This window comes from Tyto alba, unplaced genomic scaffold, assembly GCF_018691265.1.
Source record: "Tyto alba isolate M040663 unplaced genomic scaffold, T.alba_DEE_v4.0 Super-Scaffold_1000006, whole genome shotgun sequence".
Classification (NCBI taxonomy): Eukaryota; Metazoa; Chordata; class Aves; order Strigiformes; family Tytonidae; genus Tyto; species Tyto alba.
The window spans coordinates 32,399,637-32,418,324 of NW_024881272.1; the positions used below are offsets into that span (position 1 = coordinate 32,399,637).

Below are 18,688 nucleotides of genomic sequence, written 5' to 3' on the forward strand. Positions count from 1 at the left end.
GCTGGTGATCAGGAATCCCGGGCCAGTGCAGCGAGCACTGGGAACTGGGCTGGGGAAGAGCACGTGTCAGGCGACAGGAAAAGGTGGATTTGAAGCACTGGTAGAGGGATTTTGCTGAGCACGGACAAACCATGTTGGGCAGGTGTCCGAGGAAGGTTAGTGTTCAGAAAAGGATGGATGAAGTGTCAAGATTCACTAGAATTAAAGATCAACATCTCATATTTTGTGGGAGTTTGTGAAAGTGTTTCTGTTTCAACTGATGATTGGTTTTTTTTTTTTTTTTACTTTTGTTTTTATTTTCTTGTTCTAATTAAAAGTTAAAATTAATAATCAAATGCCAAAGATGACAAAGGACAGCTTTTCTGATTTCCATGTTTCTCTTATTTTTATTTTTTTTTTTTGCGAAAGAAAAATCCTTTTTCATTAAGATTTTAAAGTACTAAATTCTTTAGCTGTAAGATGATTGAAGTCCTGATCAAAGTACCTAAGCACATACTTTGCTTTTAGCTTTGGTAGTCCTATTGAAATCAAATGCAGCATGGATTTAAGTGATTGTGGTTTAAAGCCTGGGTAAGCACAAGGATGAATCCTTGGAGGAGGTGGCCTTTTGTGAGCCATCTTAAGGAAAAAAAAATTGAGGTCTGTGTACAGGTGCTGTTTCTTCCATCAGAGAACCTCAGTTGTTCCATGTCAAGCTGGGTGAGTGGTAACGTGCAAATGTTGATGGTTTACAGGATCATAACTTTGTGGACAGCAGTGTGTGAAAAAGGCTGTAATTAAAAATCTTAATAGGAAAATAAATAAATTAGGTTAATGTAGGGACTTGTTTCTCTTCCTCCCCTCCCTCTACCAACAGAACCTTCAGGGATTTTTGTGAAAAATATAATACCTGGTAGTGCTGCTGACCACAATGGACAAATTCACGTTCATGACAAAATTGTTGCTGTAAGTAAAATAGTCCGCTTATATATTGCTGTAGAACTAATGCTTTATTACACATCTTAGTGTTAAAAGAACAACTCAGTAAAGACTTGCTAAAATTAATTAAACCTTCTCTGTTTTGCAGAGGAAAGAGTTCGGTGGTTCCTGTTTGTTTAGGTAGCTTTGTAACAGAAATGAGCTTTGGCTTGCCGTGGTTAAAATATTATTTGATATTCAAAGAAGTAGTAAATAGTAGTTAACTATGAAAGAAGGCAAGCATTTGGATTAAAATGTTTCAGAGTGGAGAATCTTGGCATTTGGCCTGAAGTAAAGATGAGTAGCATTAGCTTCTATTTGAATTGAATGGGATTTGAGGATGGTTAAGATTTTGCAAGATGTGGCACACTGTCTATGGTCTTTAATGACTGTGTAGCATAGTGTGAAGACAATCAAAATGCTAATAGTCACAATTTAGGTTTAAAACCCCAAGCTTTATGTGTAGAAAAATTAAAAAACATTGAATAACAGTGAATTGAATAATAGCCAATTTTGCATTCACAGTACAAACATTAATGAATTACACAGTCTTTTTCTTTTAAGAGATAACACTTAGAGATATGATTTTAAATTACTTTTAAAGTGTATGCTATGCTAGACCTTCCAAAGTCAGCTTTTCCTTTGTGAGAGCAAAAATTGATACAACCTTTTGATTTTATCTGCAGCTTTGCAGGAGAAGTCCCTGTTGATGCATGGTCTAGTAGTGAGGTGAACAGAGTATTTTGGTATAAATTAAAACATTGTAATTAATGTAAGGATTGGGCTGTTCAGAGTGGATTATACGAACAGTTGTGTGTACAGGCTTGTGTGGGGCGTGTTAGAAATCTATGTGAAAATGAACAGTGATAATGAACTGAACGGAGTTCTGAGCTGACTACTCCTGGTGGAAAGCTTCCTCCACAATATTCTTCAAGCTGGTTTTTTGTAAGCAAAAAAATTGTAGGGGGAAATCAGTGCACACTTAGATTAGTAAATTCTGTTTTGTGGTCACCCCATGAAGACAGAAGAAATTACTGTTGTGTTTCCTTTTAAAATGCTTTTTAAAATATTATCTAATTAGTGAAATGTAACTGATTTAATTAGATTGTTTTGCAAATACTACTGTCTTGGGTGAATAACCCTATAATTTCTGCACAAAATAATGTGGAAGTTGCTTACAGTGTATGGTACAGCCTAAGAATGTAATGTGATTACTATTATATGATAAAATTTTCTTGTTTTAGGTTGATGGAGTTAATATACAGGATTATACCAACCAAGAAGTGGTAGAGGCATTGCGTAGCACAGGACAGTCTGTACGCCTTACCTTACTTAGAAGGAAACCTTCTACTATTTGTTCAGAAAGACCTTCAGACAGAGGTAATATTTTATTTATTTTTTTCCCCATTCTCAGCAACTTATTTTATTTTTCATTCATTTTACAGTTACTTGATTTAACAATTAGGGCTAGATACCACAGGATCTTAGATTTTGTAAGGCAACACTGTAGAATATGAGATACTTAAGGAGGAATGGAAAGAAACAGGAATGAGGGATTCAGGAAAATTAAGTGCAAAACTCCTGTGGAACCAAAAAAAAAAAAATAGAGTAGCTAGTGAGGTGGTGTTACTACTTCATATATTTTGCAGCATATGATTTTTTTTTTTTTTTTTTCATCTATTCACAGTGCAGCCAACTGTTCCAACCTTCATGTCCCCTGAAGCTGTAGGGACTGAAACTAGTGCGGACACTAAGAATGAGGAAAACCAAGAATGGCAGAATAGTCTTCAAAATGACAAGAAGAAGAGTCTACATAAAGCAGGTGGATAAGATATTTTGTAGTGCCTCTTCTGAGTCTTTGGAATTGCCTTTAAACCATTTTCCATGCTGATGGGCTGTTGTGGCTTGCTCCATCTTTAGCTTTTTCTCTGTAATGCTTTTTATTCAAGTCCCTCTGAAGTAAAGCTCTACCTGTTGGATCTATCAACTCTTCTATTCTACCCTATCCCCAAAATGTAGTACTGTCCACAGGTTCGCCAAGGGGGCATTCTGTGTCATCGTGGAGGTCACTGGTGAAGATACTGGATAATATTAGCTCCTGTAGCTATTGACCTTCTCTCATAAATGGCTGTCAAGCCATTGGTTTGATCTCAGCGGTCCATCTACTTTATAGCTTATTTAGCACTCATCAAACCCATGCTTCCTCAGTTTCCAAATGAGAATGCTGATCTAAATGGCATCAGAAGCTTCGGTAAAGTTGAGGTGTATTACCCCCCTTCATCCACATAGCTCTTCTAGCAGTCAGATTGGTCACTTATTTGGCAAATTTATATTAATTGTTCTGATTTGCTGCCTTAGCATTTATATCTTCAGAAATGGATTCCAAGGGGAAGTATCTCACGATCTTTCCAGGGCCAAAGATGAGACTGTCTGGCCTATAACTCTCTGGATCTTCCTCCTTGCATAAAGTTTGTCCTTTTCCAGTCATCACTGATCCCCCTTTGATTACCATGTTTTGGGTTGGGGTTTTTTTTGGTAGATGATAGACCATGGAGGTACAGCACTTTCAGTACTCTGTGAATCTCATAAACTGTAGAGCTGAATGCCTCCAGCTCACCAATTCCTCTTTCTAGCCCTGGTCCTAGTCTGATGACCTGAGGTGTCCTGCCTGCAGTCTGCTCCTGACAGAGAAGATGTGCTTGTCCTCCTCTGCTGCCCGGGCCCTGAACCAGATTGCTAGGTGAACAGCATCAGGAGACGGAACCCTTTGGAGCTCACATTTACTTCCTTATCTAGTGTTACCTCAGTCATATCCATCTTCTTGCCCTCACAGGTCTTAAGCTCCTGCATCTAGAAGAGTCTTTTTAAAATATTCTGTTGGTTGAACTGGAAATTGTTGATTGTACTGTTGTGCAGGCAGATGAGAATCTTTGGTCTGGCAAAGGTGTAATAGGTGTAAAGACCTGGCATCGGAAGCTGGACAGGAGTTCAAATTAGGCATGTATTTTTAACAGAAAAGGCAGTTGGACATAGGGGCAGATCACAAAGGCATGGATTGCACTGTTTTTTAGCTGACTTCTGAATTAAGGTTGGAGGTCTTTCCAGAAGGCATGGTTCAATTCCTGTATAGATTTCTGGGCTCTTCTACAGAAACTTCTGGGTGAATTTCTACAGCTTGTGTTAAAGTCAGCATAAATTATCCTTATGCCTTGTAGTTTCTAAGATATGTAGATGCAATAGAGGATTCTAAATTACGGCTGTCAATGAATAACAATTTTGCTGTGATTGTGGAAGATCTGTCAGTATTAAAGACAACCTGGAAACGAGAGAAATGTAGCAGTTCCTATGTTCCATTCTGTTTTACTTTTCTATCCAAGCCTCGTAACCAGACATTCTTTGTTGTGACTTTTGCATGTTCCCAGAAATAAGAAGCCAAAATAGAGGTGGATGAGTAGCTGAGATGTGAGGTTATCAAAGCATTGTTTTAGCTGTATGAATGGAAAAGCATGTATTGATTTGTAGGTACAAAGAATGAATAACTTAAGGACTTAGCAGTAGGATGTATTTAGTGGCAGAAGAGCCAGGAGGATTTGCACTTGCTATGAGAGAGGCTAGAAAAGAGCAATACGTGCTGTCCTGTGTCACTTACCCAGTCTTTTTTGACTGTGGAACCTTCTGTGCCTAAAGTATTTTCTTTTTCTACTGAAGCAAACAATATCTCTGTAGTCAGTTCCTGACTACTCATGATTGGGTTATCTTGTGTCACAGGCTGCAGATGTCTGCCCTGATGGCAAGAGAACTTTCTGAGGAATTTGTTACTTAATACCTGGTGCTGCACAAATACGGTATATCAATGCCAGGATCAGTTTATGCTGGGAACTAAAATTGCTTTTGCCTGGCTTGAAGCTAACAAACTTAGTCTCAAGGTGTGTTATCTAGATATGCCTTAGTGATCCCTGCTCTCCTGGTAATCAGCTTGGATCAAACTGTATTTTTGAGCCCTTCTCACAGTAGCCTCGAACTGCTTTGATGTGGATCCACTGCCTCTCCATAAACACACCAAAGCTCTGAGTTTCAAAAGGAGTCTGTAACCAAGTTGTGTGTAGATGAGTGTTTCCCTTTCAATTCCAGTATTGTGCAAATCTTGTAATCCCCTTCCTTGGAGCTCTGTAGAGTATGGTGCAGATGCACCTGGGTCTGGCAAGGACTTTCCTGCCCGGAATCCGTAGCTGCCAGCTGGACCCATGCTGGTTCTTGACAGGGGCAGTGTGGTATATCTGCCCTGCATTCCCCAGTGCATCATGTAGCAAGTGTACTATGAGATTTTTCTATTCCCCCATGTATCCAAGCTCTCCTTACCCTAGAGAATACAGGATAATGTGTTTGTATGCACAGTGTGTGTGTCTTGGGATACCAAAATTTAAACACTGAAGTCATTGTTTGCAGTTGGATACTGCCCTCGATACCATCTAGCAGTGCTGGCCTTCATTGGGCCAGTAGGATAATGCCACGGGCATGGCTTTGAAACCCAGTAATGAATCAGGAGCGTTTAATGCGATGGTAAGCAAGTGTCATTGCTTGATTAAATCGTGGTTTTTCACAGTGAAAAACCACTTTAAGTTACAAGGTTCTGCAAAAGCTTTATGCAACTATAAAATGTGTGTGTGTGTATCTGTGTTAAAAAGTTGAAATACTTAGTTGCAAATTTTACTCATACTGAAATATGATGTATAAGATTTCACCTTGGAATAGAATTTAACAGCCAAGTTTAAATTCCAAAGATAGGTGCTTTTTTTGGACATGGTGATGGGCACTTCATTATAATGGTGCTAAGGTAAATACTGCTAATTTAAGGCTCTGACTAAACTCTGGAAATGCTTTTAGAAGTTTAATGTAAAAAGTATGTTTTATAAAATATGTATTACTTCCCTTTAAGCCCAGTTGTGTGAAATGCTTATTAAATTGTGTTTCCTGGAGAGGTATTAAATAGTAATTCTGGCCAGGCAAAACCGTGCTTAAGCAGTTCTGTTACAAAGGCAACATGGTTTGGGATGCAATGTGCAGGAGGCTTGAAACTTTCTGCTAGCAGACTAGAGGCAATTAACTCAACAGCTGCATCTGCAAGACTGCAGACTGGGCAGAACTGCTTTCTTTTGCCTTGCAGCAGTACTCAAAACCTAAAGATATAATGATGCTAGTCAGGCGCTTATAGACTGCTGGAGAAAAATATCAGTAGGGCAGATAAAAGTAGTGCATTAAGGAGGTGCACCAGAGCACAGTACCCATCCTTGTATAGTAATTTTGTGAAACCAGGAGGAAGTTGCAGGAAGAAAAGATCTTGATTTTGAAGATGCCGGCAATTTTGACCAGGAAAGATGATTTTTACAATACACTTGTGATCTATTCTTGATGCTTGCTAATTAGAAATGAAAAACTGTATGGAAGTGCAGGCAGAAGGACAGATTAATTATGTTGAAAGTTGTTTCTAATGAAAGCTGTCCGTGGAAAGTGTTTTAATTTCTGAGGCCTTGCACATTACAGGAGATGTGGTACATATCTCAGGTTATGAGAAATCCAGCTGGGTGAGAGACTAGAAACTTCCTACTAGCTGCCATGTGGAAAAAGCTGTTTGGGGAAAAAGGAACATTTTAAGTAAAATGGGTGGTGCCATTGGAATTGAATATATTTAATTCAAATCCCTCCAACCAACATTTCTACAGTTCCGAGGAAGTTACAAGCAAAGACTTCAAAGTGTGTTTGAAAGAAAGAAGGGGGGAAACTTCAAATGGAGACGTGAATCAGCACCTGCTCTGCACAACTCATGGGTTTTGATAATGTGTTTTGGAAGTGACAAAAAAATCTGTATTCAGCCAGCTGAACACAGCTTAGAGTTACTGAACTGAACTTTGAGCTTGACCCTAAGATTCATTACTTCTGGTGAACCTTAAAATCTGTATTTGGCTGCAGAGGGGATTGCAGGTGGTTAGGTCCTGTGTGTTCATGCTGTAACCTTGTAGTAGCAGAAAAAGAGACAAGAATTTCAATCCCCGTGTATTTCTTCAAATAGAGGGAGAAATAAAATGCACTAGTGTTCTGGTTTTGCTACTGCTTGGAAGTAAAGATAGTTATCAGCCTGTACTTGATAACAAGGCTCATGAAGATGACTTCTTAGAAACTTCAATAAAATTTCAATGGAGGAAAAGCCCCTTAACTCATAGGTGAGGATTTCAGGACAATTTGTTTTCCCTTCTTTTTAAGGAGATATTTTATTTCGGAGAGAACTGTGGGCTGTATTCAAAAACCCAAGTTTTTATCTTAGGTGGAGTTTCATTTTGGTGACAGAAAATAGTTATCTGAATTGCTGGAATCCTTGAATATCTGTATCTCCTTAAGCCTATAGGTTAAAGATGCTCTGGATATTTCCAAGTGATATCTCAGGAGTGTGGTTTCTCAGTATAGATCAGACAGAATTTGCCCATCTGGCATGATGGAAAGTGACTGGAAGAGATAAAGTGATGGGTTATGTTGTTGTATAAGTTAACTTAAATCTTTGTTTTTAATGAGTGGGCAACTTCAAAGTTATAAAATGATGTAATCGGTATTGTATTGCAGAGCTCGTGGTTTATCTTTGCCATGTATGGAGGTGTTGAAAGCAGAGGCAGCTTGACATCCCATTTGTGTTGGCTTTTGCTAGTAGGTAGGCTCTGAGCTTCTCTTGGTGTTTTCAAAAGTCTCCCCTTGAGGTATTTTACTCCACAGTTTGTGTGCAAAATGCGAGGTTGTGATTTACATTCTAAACTTCAGTATGACACATCAGCAATACTAAGTGGTCTGTACCTTGTCTAGACATCTGACAAACTATTACAGTCGTTCGGGGGGGGGGGGAAAAAAAAAACAGTTTTGGGTAATTCAGACCCCAGTTGCTGCTGCTGTAGCTGCTAGATGGAATTTGCTTTAGAGCTTGATTCTTACCAGTTAAACATTGCTTCAGCTTGGAACTTTATATGTGCGCTGAGCTTCTGGATGAGGTCAAATGCAGGGCAGCCAGTCATTTTATGCTGTCTAGCTCTGTCAAATTGTCTTACATGAATGTAATACTGCCTTGGTTGCATAAGTAAGAAAGCTGAAAAGATATAAATGTCAAGATAGCCAAGTTCCCACGGAAGACTGGTTTAGAACTGGAGCTTATATTAAAGCTCATGTTACTTACTGGCCTAATTAAACTAGACAAGCCTTTATACCTGCCAAATGTATAAATAAAGTCTGTGCCTGCATTGTGCTGACATAGCCCCTTGATAACAGCAATATCTTGTCAGGTGTTTTACTTCTTAAGGGAGTTCATTTTGGTGGGAGATGATACTTCCCTGGAGTGGCAAGCATTTTTAGAGCAACAAATTACGAAGTCGTGTGAAATTTGTTTTGCAGCCTGAAAGAATGATTTATTTACAGTACTATATGGTACAGAACTCGCATCTCATCAATGCAAGCATCACCTCTTCTGCTTCTCAGTTGAATAAATCACACGTTAGCAGCAGCTGACATTTTGCATTGTTTTCCGAAGAAAGACGTTTTTGGTTTGTACTGCTTGATAGACTCAGCTTAATGCACTTTCCTTTTTGGGATTATTCCCTGTAATCTTTTATTTACACTGAATTTTTATTGAAGTATTTGGAAGTAACTGCACTTCCAAATGTACAATATGCTTGTATATTTAATATTCACTTTCGTATTTAGGAAGAGTCCCGCTCCCTCCAGCACATGAGCTGAAATCCAAGTGGGAAAACATGCTGGGACCTGAATACAAAGTTATGGTATGTTATCTTTCAATACACTACATTAATTTATGTTATTTCTTTAAATTACAGATCTGTGAGCTTAACATTACAGGCTGTTGATAGAACAGTTTAGTGTTTGGAATAGATCAGTAACATCAAATTTTGCTTCTCATAACATCAAGGCTGAAATATAGGAGTGTTATGATGAGTTGTTGTTTGGGGTTTTTTTTTTTTTGTTCTCTTCTATAGATACTATTGTTATACAGATTCTAGACAGGAACAGTGATTTAAGAAAATCAACTGTCCTTTTCAATCTGCATCATAGCAGCCACTTAAAATATGTGGCATTTTTATGATTCCATTTATGATCTATTTGTCTTATTGTGCACTGGGAAAAAGCAAGCTCAGGATAGAACTGCTGTGTTTCACGAAGAATCTTACAATTTTATTAGAAGAATGAAAGAATGATTTTTCAAACGTGCTGGGAAAAGAGGAAGTAATTCATGGCGGTGCAACTTTGTGGTGCCAGTGTCTATTAGATATTTCTTCACTTCATATTAAATAATTGCCAAAGCAAAAGATTGTTTTGATAAATTGTCATAAAGAGTTGACTGAAATTGTAATTCACTACTGCTTTTCAGTGCTGTGTTAGCCAGTGAGTACAGATAAAAGACTCCAGCCAGTGTTCTTTCTGAAGACTTACAAAATTCTCACCACCACCAAGAAAATGCCCTGTTTGTCTTTGGAATACTTGTCCAGTTGATTTAGAGACACTTATTTTTACTACTTGGAGTAGCCATCGTACCAGTCACTCGCTAGAAGATTTAAAGTAGCTTTAAGAATTGCCTTGAGAAACTTGCTTCTCTTCTTTCCATTAGCACTCCTTTAAGAACTGAAGTTCATGTAAGATTATGTACATGATGCAATAAATCTGTTTGGCTGCCCACTTCAGTTGCTTGGTATTCCCATCCTTACATTTCAAGAGTCTGATATTACTTCCCTTAGCACTATCACACTTCCCACAGAGGACAAAAACCTGCTTAGTTCGTGAAACTGTCCATTTCTAATTCTTCAGCTGCCTCCAGTTAAATGTCAGGAGTGAAAATGTTAACGATCAGTCTTTTTAAATAATAGAAGGAAACTGTTGTGGCACCCCGTTTTGAAAGTCATTTTTCGATTCTTCCAGTTCTTGTCATCTGTACCTACCTCTAGTCTTGCTTGGCTGCAGTAACAACATTTAGTTTGATGTCAGCCTGATAGCACAGCCCCTATTTCACGCAATCCTCACTCCTACGCTCAGCTCCCAGAAAGTCACCCCGAAGGACCCTTCAGGTTTGAGTAGCCTCAGAAGTATTTCTCTTCGGAGGAAATAGCTGTTTGCAGAGAGGGTTTGGTGTCACTTATGGCTTCTGTGTTGCTGAATCTTTGTGGTACCAATGGAAGGAGCTGAGATCCTACTGAAACAGAAAGAGGACCTGGAAGTCTGTACAGGGATGTATGACTCTGGTATTTATTGCCAGGTACCTAAGCGTGAGCAGTCAAGCCGAGGAGTTATCAGTCATAGATCCATTTAGTTACAACTGAATGGACATGAAGTGGATTCTGTCTGTTGGGAAAATTACCCTAGGTATTGGAAAACAAGATGCTGGAAACCCTATTTAATTAAGCCAAAAGAAAAAGCTGAGCCTTAGTATTGTTTTGTAGATACTTTGTTATACTGGAAATTTCCAAACGAGCCTCAAGTTACCTGATTTTTTTGCAAGGCTATATATATTTTCCATATCTAACAAGTGTAGCAATCCTCCCAAACATATTCATCCTCAGTGTCCCAAACTCAAACCCTGGGCAATAGATCACCATAGATGTCATCTTATTACATTTAAAATATGAGTAAATAACCTTCTAAGGTTACAGATAGATAAATCATGATAAGGAAGAACATTACAAGAAAATGGTGGTGAACATAGTTATTTTAGTAATATTTTAAAAATGAAGGTACACTGAAGGGATTTCTTGTCACTGTTTTAGATAATCCACTTTGCATTCAAATTTGGTAATTAAACTCATGTATTTCAAGCCATGTTAGAAACATGCTGCAGAAGGTGGTGTTTTAGTTTAGATGTTAGATTGCTGTACTATAGCCTGAAGGAATAACTTAAGCTATCGTACTTTTCAAATTCTGGTTGGCAAGTCAGTTTAGGTATTTGTGTCAAACATAATGGCATTTTGTGCTTATACAGGATTACTGAACTTGACTGAAATTGGCACTCGGGCTTTGGGAATAGAATAATATTGGAGTCTGCTAATAGTGCATAATCACCACATTCCTAGCTGTAAATGTTCTGTGTCTGAAAGATTTTTCTAACATTTGTTTAAAATTATTTTGCATCAATGTGACTTTGTTTGAGTACAGTTTATTTTGATCATCAGGTTTTTTTTTTTGCAAGAATTCATCATTTCTGTAAAGTCTTTATTGACCTGCTATTGAAAAATGTTATGATGTACAATTTTTAGGTTGTGAATGTGGATATGCCCATGACAGATGATTCGGAGCTCCAGAAGTACTCAAAGGTATGATTTACATGATGGTTTCCTTCATGGTATATGTTGGCAGAGTAATCCGAGGAGGACATGTTGCAATTCCAGATTTACGTGTTTCAGAAATTTGGTGGCTTTGGGTCTATCTTACTTTTTAAAAAAAAGTCTGGCAATATTCTGCTTATCTTCTGGACCAGTCCAATACCTTTTTGTAGCATGGTCAAGTGAACCTTTTAAGACAAATGCATCCCCAAACAAACAAAAAGTCCCCAAACCCCCCATGCATATAAGACTCAAATTTTGGGATACTCAGTTGCCTTGAAATTTAGTTTTTGAAAGCCACTACAGAATGGAGCAGAGGTTGAAACTCTGCTGAACAACGTCATCATCCTGCAGCAGAGTTTCCCATAGTGATCCTGGCTCAGGGAGAGGGAGGTCCGTTTAATCCAAATGCCAAGTTCCAAGACTTTTGGCAGATTTTCAAGATATGTATGTTAATATTGTGCAGAAGAGGTTTGTGAAGGTGATTTATATTTATATACTTGTGGGGATGTCTCAGCGAAGAAAGGCCATAAACTCATAATCAGACATGGGTGTGAGGGAATGTTGAGGATCAATGGATTGCTCCTTTTATTTGAATATCCAGAATTAATTTGGAACCAGAAGGACAGCCAGTGTTCCAACTTAAGTAATAAAAACCCTGAAAATGACCAAACTGAAGGAGCAGATACTGCTGATCGTCACTTCTCCCCAAGTTGCCATAATTTCTGCTGTCTTTTCTGGATAGTGTATCAGACCTAAGTGACTAAGGGTTGGAGGCTCCCTAGAGAAAAATTCCAAAGTAAGGAGGCCCAGTGGGAAAGGGCTAGCACCAAATCAGTGATTTTTACCTTTCAAAAACAAGGACGACAGTCTTATTAGCTATTTGCAAAGGATGCTTCATGGATATTTTTCCTACTTCAAAGTAGTGTACCTCCTAAAGGAGTAAGACAGCTGATCTTGTGATGAGTTTTTATGGTGACTATGGAATTTCTTTCAGTTCTGTTGAAAACTCACCTTTTGGGTAGCATAGACTTTCGGTGGTACTCTTCCCTGCATTTTTTCCAATATGGTAACCTTATTTAAGAATACAGTTCAATTTGCCTTTTCCCCAAAGGGTAGATCGGTTGTTTTTATTTGTGCAAACAGTTTGTACGGAGAAATTATGGACACTTGTGCTGTAATGCAGATGATGCATTATGAAGACAATCAACTTACTGTGTGCTTAGTTTAATTTGGTGAGTTACTGAATCCTAAATATGTTTATATTGTGGTAGATAAAAATATATACATTCTCAGCCATACTTATCTTTTGGCAGCTATTACCCATTCACACTTTGAGATTAGGAGTTGAGCTTGACACATTTGATGGACATCATTATATATCATCAATTGCTTCAGATGGTCCAGCTGCAACACTTGGTCTTCTGCAACTGGAGGATGAACTTCTGGAGGTAAAAAACAGAACTCCCCCAAAATAGAACTGATATATTTCCTATTTGCTTAGCCTTGTTAAAAATGCTTGTACTAAATTCTATTTTCACTGCTGTGTGTGCAATAGTAGTATTCAAGAGTTGGTTGTGGAAGCAGTTAGAGTAGTGCTTTGAAAGTCACATTCATTTTCTTCACCATTTCATTCCTCCTTTATGGGCAAAATGTCAAATTCTTGTGACCTCTTAGTAACTTCATGTTTTTTTTTTTTTTCCTGAAACGATTTAACACGAGTATCAAGAGTTATAAGGGCAGAGATAATATTTGTGTAGAATGTATCTGTAGTCCTTTAGCTCAGACTTCTGTGCAATTTGGCATTAGCTTTTGTGGTGGATAATCTTTCTTAATATTTGTCACTCCTAAAAAATTTACAACAGTCTCAGGACTAGTGATTCCTGTTACGCATTATAACTTGCTTATTGAGTGTTGGAAAACATTTGTGTGTATGAGCTAGTACATCAGTTTCTTTAAATATGTATCAAGAAGTATTGGGACAGCTTTGAAGTTATTGTAATCAGACCAGACCTGTTTGCTCAGGAAAATATTTATTTGATAATATTTAAATAATGCCTATTTTGTGTGTTTGCGTATGTCTGTATATCTATCTGTATCTTAGTCTGCAAGTGAGAAGACATTAATCTCCTCTTGAATACCTGCTCTTTGTGGAATATTTTGAGTTTGAACCTTTTTTAATGGATGCAAAGAACATTTAATTGCCATCAATGGGAACAGAGTTAGGCCTTCTGAAAGATTCATTTGTTAGGTGTATAGCTCTCTTGGTTTTACTTGTTGTTTACCCTTTAACATCAAAAATTGATACTGGTATCACTAAGACCTAAACCATTTTCTTCAGTTATTGCTTAATGGAGGAAATCTTGATTCCTGAAGGAGGGGATTAATGGAATGTTGGAAGTGTTGTTTAAATTCCTTGGCCACTAAACAAAAAATAGTATACAAAAAGCAGTAATGCAGTGCTGTAGAGTAACTTATGAAACTTTAATTGTATATATTTAACAGTTTTACTTATTACTGTGTACTTACAATTAAGTTCACAGATATGTCCAGACCTAGTGAGCATAAATTTTTTTCTACTCTGTCGCTGGAAAAAAACCCCAACAAAATAAAAATGTGCTCCAGGGCTAAAGCTATATATGCCAGGTTTAGCCCAGAGTATGTTTTTGCAGCCAAGTTATAAATCCCCTTAAGTAAGGGTTTGCAATGGAAAAAGTGACAGCCCCATTCCCCAAACAAGCAGTTCTACCTGGGCCTGATACAGTTGGGATTAAAATGTGATCAGCAAGGAATTTTTTTTAATATATAGTGAGGTTGAATGTTGATTATTTTTAATGACCTGTTTGAATTATGCTAGAAAGCATGGTATTTTCTTCCCCCTTAGCCCCCTCCAACTTTAGCTAATTTCATTGTGTTCTTTTTTAGGAGTAAATTGCTTCCTTGTGTCCTTCTAGTTTTGTTATAAAATTTCACTGGCTCCTATTTGATGGCACAACTCACTGGAGTGGCGTGGTGAATGAATGGGGTGTAGGGCACCTTGTGTGCTTAGAGGCTGATTTCTGGCAGCTGCAAAAGAAGAAGTGGGAGTCCCCAAGTCCGCTTGGGAGTGCGCGGTAGCTCTTTTCCATCAATCACAGTATGCTGAGAAGTGCTCATAACTTTCCACCACTCTGCCACTCTCAATGCATTAAAAAAATCCTTACACACAGATACTTCTGCTTAAATAATTAACTAATAGATTAGCTTGATAGCTCAGCAGTTGCTGTAATTCTTACAGAAAAAACCCATAGCAGTTCATCTTACCATTTTGGAGGCCAGTTACACCACTCAGAATTTTTCTCCTTGGCTGGGTTATACTGTGTTTCCCACAGTATAAACTATATGTACACTGTAAAAAGCACAAAGGAAAAGGTAGGAAAAACTGGAGTTGATCAGGAAGAAAATGGTGGCTAAAGTGAGATTGCTGTGTGGTCTTGCACAAGATTGAATCCCTTTAAAGAACAAGGAGAGCTGGGAAGGATCAAATGTGGGTTCATCTACATTAGCATTACTGTTTGGGTGTGAAGTATTGAGAGAATCTTGGATGATGTGTACCGGACTCCTAAACCAGTGGTTGGACTCCAGTGCCTTTGGACATTTGGTCATGAGAGCAGACTTGAGGTAGCCCAAAAGAAATCGCTGAAACAGAAGAGGTGTCGGGATTGAGTCCATAGCACTAATGGGGTTAAACCCCTGCTCTTTTGAGGCTGTACTGTACTGCTCCTCAGCATAGGTAATGTTTATGACACCTACGGATGTGCTGCTTTCCTTATATTTAAGGATACCACTGTGGTGCAGATAGATGTATCCTCTTGATATTGCAGATTAGAAAACATGTAAAAGAGGATGAATCACTGTAGTTTTATTTTCCTGAAGAAATACAACTACAGTATCCCATTTTTAAAGTAGCATATCTATCTATCTATCTACCTATCTACTTTTTTTTTCTTTTGTGAAGTCTGTGGTTTAAAACATACATTAACAATGGCCTTATGGTCTTCTGTTGTCACTCGGGATCTAAAGCTTATGGGATGGTAAGCATTGACCTTTGTCAGTGTTTTCTGGTTAATTGCTTACTGTAATTGGTTTCTTTTTTACTATATAAACATTCTTGTGTGTTTTCTGTCTGATCTATTTTAGTTTGAACCATTTTGTTATATTTTAAACAACTGACGAAGATGTGCTACTTCTGACTTCAAGTTTTTGATTATAGCTCAAATTTTGTGTTTTCTTAAAATATATTTTGGAAAACTAAATTTTCATCTTTTTAAATTCAAACACATGCTAAAAAAAATCCCAACAAAGGAACAGGTGAGAATGAAATAACAGTGCTGGGAAAGATTTAGGCCAGCAAAGGTAGTGAGCAGTAAACAAGTTAGAGGAAGCTGAAGAGAGTAGAAACATGATGTAGGAATCTTGCAGACGAAGCTTATGTCTGACAGTAATGTACATGTACTTCAGAAACATAAATTAATAAAAATGTGCAAGTAAACTTTTACATTCAACTGGGGGAAGACATATACACGAAAAAAATAATAAAAGAATCAGGTTGAGATCCTTTTAATTAACTTAGTGTGGATGTGTATTTCCCCTTCTGTGTAGGTAAATGGAGTTCAGCTATATGGAAAATCACGCCGTGAGGCAATCACTTTTCTAAAAGAAGTGCCACCCCCATTTACGTTGGTTTGCTGTCGGCGACTTTTTGATGATGGCAGCGAGTCTCTTGTGGACGAACCCACCGTGGGAGTTTCCCCTCCAGAACAGAAGGTAGACTTCTCATGCCATTCAGTTGTGTGAAAGCACAATAACTTTTTGAAGAAGTGCATACATTTCTGAGAAAGCGATTTAGCTTTGGAAAGGCAGTGTTTCTGTTTTCCTTCTGCTGTTCGATCCAGACCACTTTTCAGTCTTAAATAACATTTCCTAAAATACATCGTTATGTGAGGCAGTTTTGTATTAAATTGTCATATAAAGCAGCCATGGCTATTCACTTTGGGCTCATAAGGGACAGCTGGTGTTTCAGTGAAAGATAGTTCATGTTTGCAACACTGGTACTTTTACTGCAGTTTATACAGGTTGGTCATGAGAAACTTCAGTGTACTATAAATACAAGGTAGGTAAATCACAAGCTAGCGTGCTGACTACGTACATCCCATTCATCATTCTTACACTTAATAGGTGAGTGAGAGCTCTGAATTATACTAAATCACAACCTTGCCACCATTAGCTGATTACTTCCATGTTCTGAGTAGGTTTTTACAGAACTGGAAAAAAAAAAAAATGAAACTTAATGTTTCTTTCCCCTGCAGAAACTATAAAGTCACAAACTAAAGTTTGACACTTGTGATCGCTGTTCCTATTCATAAAAAGTATTTACACTTTGACTTCTCATCTTTTCTGATCTCATTTCCTCTAAGGTGGAGAGTTAAACAAGAAATATGGCTGCTTCATGGAAGAATAAGGTGTATAGTATTATGGCTTTTTGCAAAAGGCCCTTTCTGTTGCAGTAGCACTTGTTCCACTGTGTTTTTTGATGTCATGCCTTACTGAGTGTTTTCCATGTGCATCCTGGTTGCATGTGCACTCCGTGCTGCACATCTTTGCCATAGGTGACACTGCATGAACAGAGGTTGCCTTCTCAGAGCAATCTCACAATTTTTCTGCTTTCTTTTGCTAAAAGTATCAAGAAAGAGTGTGTGGAAGAAAAATTTTTTCCTATTGCCTCTGGCATTGCTCTGTGTAATAGGTGTATTTGTCCAAACAAATAAAGTTAAATCACCATGAAATTAATGGTACAAGATTTTTAACATCTTTCTTGGGACATCATACATTGATATTTTGTAAAGATTGTAATTATAAAATAGCAGTAAAGTCAGAATACACATTTTAAGTTAGGAAACAAAAGGTGCCTTTTTGGCATATGTATTTACGAAGCTGTCCTTACCCAACAAAACTGGGTAATTATACCTCTTTCTTTTATACCTTAGCACAAAAATTGTGAAAGAAATTTCTTTTTCAAATTATATACTATTTGTATAGTTACAGTATAAGAACTTTTTGTTTGCATATTTAATGCCACAAGTATCATATGTGCTTGATTGGCTGGTCTTTCTATTAACTGTCTGTGGTTAAATCTTTTATGCTAAGATATGTATTTTTCCTTTATGCATCTAATGGGATAGCTGCAGTTCATCAACATGTAACAGGTTAGTAATATTATAACGACTAATTTGACTAATACATGGGTATTTGTATGCCAGGTTGGGCTCCAATGCTCAAAACATGTAGGCATAGTCCCAGGGGAGTATCCAAGGCAGCAAGCCGGAGAAAACTGGATGCATAATGTTCAATGAAGTTGTAATTCCATAAAAGGTCATATTGTAGGGCATGTATGAGCTATTAATAATCAAAATATTGAAGGAATAGTGTTTGTAAAGAACTGAAAGAATAGTGTTTGAACTAGAACTTTTATTTTTCAGGTGAAACCTGAGGAAGACATTCATCCTGAGGAGGAAGAAGGGGAATTAGCATTGTGGTCTCCTGATGTGAAGGTTATTGAACTGGAGAAGGACAAAAATGGTTTGGGATTCAGCATTTTAGACTATCAGGTATACCTTTCCATATAACTAAATACTAAAAATCCCTCTGATCCTTTGTCTTGCTTTAAAATGTTTTGTCATGTTGATTACTGGATAACCAACTTGACACTTAGGCCTAGAAGCTATGCAGGGAGAAGTAATCTATTTTGAGGCCAACTCTGATGTACAGTACAGAGCTTGTTCTAAACTAGTCTCATTATCAGACATGATAAAGTGCAAAATCTTTAATCAAACTCCACCTTAAAACTCTGAGTTTAATGGCTAAATGTTGGGATGCATTTGTTTTTTGGTTTATTTTGTTTTAACTTGACTTTTCAGCTATGAGAGTAGCAAGCAAATTTTCTTCGGTATTGCAACATCATTTCCTATGTACCAAGTTTAATGAGTCTTTTGCTTTTCTTCCCCTCACTGCCGCAAATCACCTTTCATTTATAAATAAAAAGTGGAGTTTGCAGAGGTAGCTTTGCCAGGACTGTCCTTCACAGTCAAAAGGGAACATCAGGGCTGACAGGTGACTTGGTGTTGTAAACTCAAGTTTTTGTAAATACAAATTTGCTTTAATACATTTATTTATTAGTATAAGAATAGACATTAAAGAACCTAATTCATGATTTTTCAGTTATGCTTCTCTGCTTAAACTACTACAGTATGCCAGAGAGATGAGTAGAATTTGGGGGGCGAGGGGGAAAGTTGACTTTAAGGAGTCATTCGTAGCTTAAAACTTGATTTCTCCAAGAA

At 37.6% G+C, this 18,688-nt stretch overlaps 1 protein-coding gene across 4 annotated transcripts in view; it reads left to right on the plus strand.

The window, feature by feature from the left end:
* PATJ (PATJ crumbs cell polarity complex component) overlaps positions 1–18,688 on the plus strand; it is a 154,955-nt gene that overhangs the window by 20,150 nt on the left and 116,117 nt on the right. For all 4 annotated transcript variants that reach the window (XM_042806676.1, XM_042806695.1, XM_042806687.1 and 1 more), the window contains exons 10-17: positions 857–945; positions 2,202–2,337; positions 2,645–2,779; positions 8,692–8,768; positions 11,247–11,303; positions 12,629–12,763; positions 15,954–16,118; positions 17,831–17,959. In XM_042806676.1, coding sequence (XP_042662610.1) covers positions 857–945; positions 2,202–2,337; positions 2,645–2,779; positions 8,692–8,768; positions 11,247–11,303; positions 12,629–12,763; positions 15,954–16,118; positions 17,831–17,959 — 923 coding nt within the window. The remainder of the gene's footprint in view (positions 1–856; positions 946–2,201; positions 2,338–2,644; positions 2,780–8,691; positions 8,769–11,246; positions 11,304–12,628; positions 12,764–15,953; positions 16,119–17,830; positions 17,960–18,688) is intronic.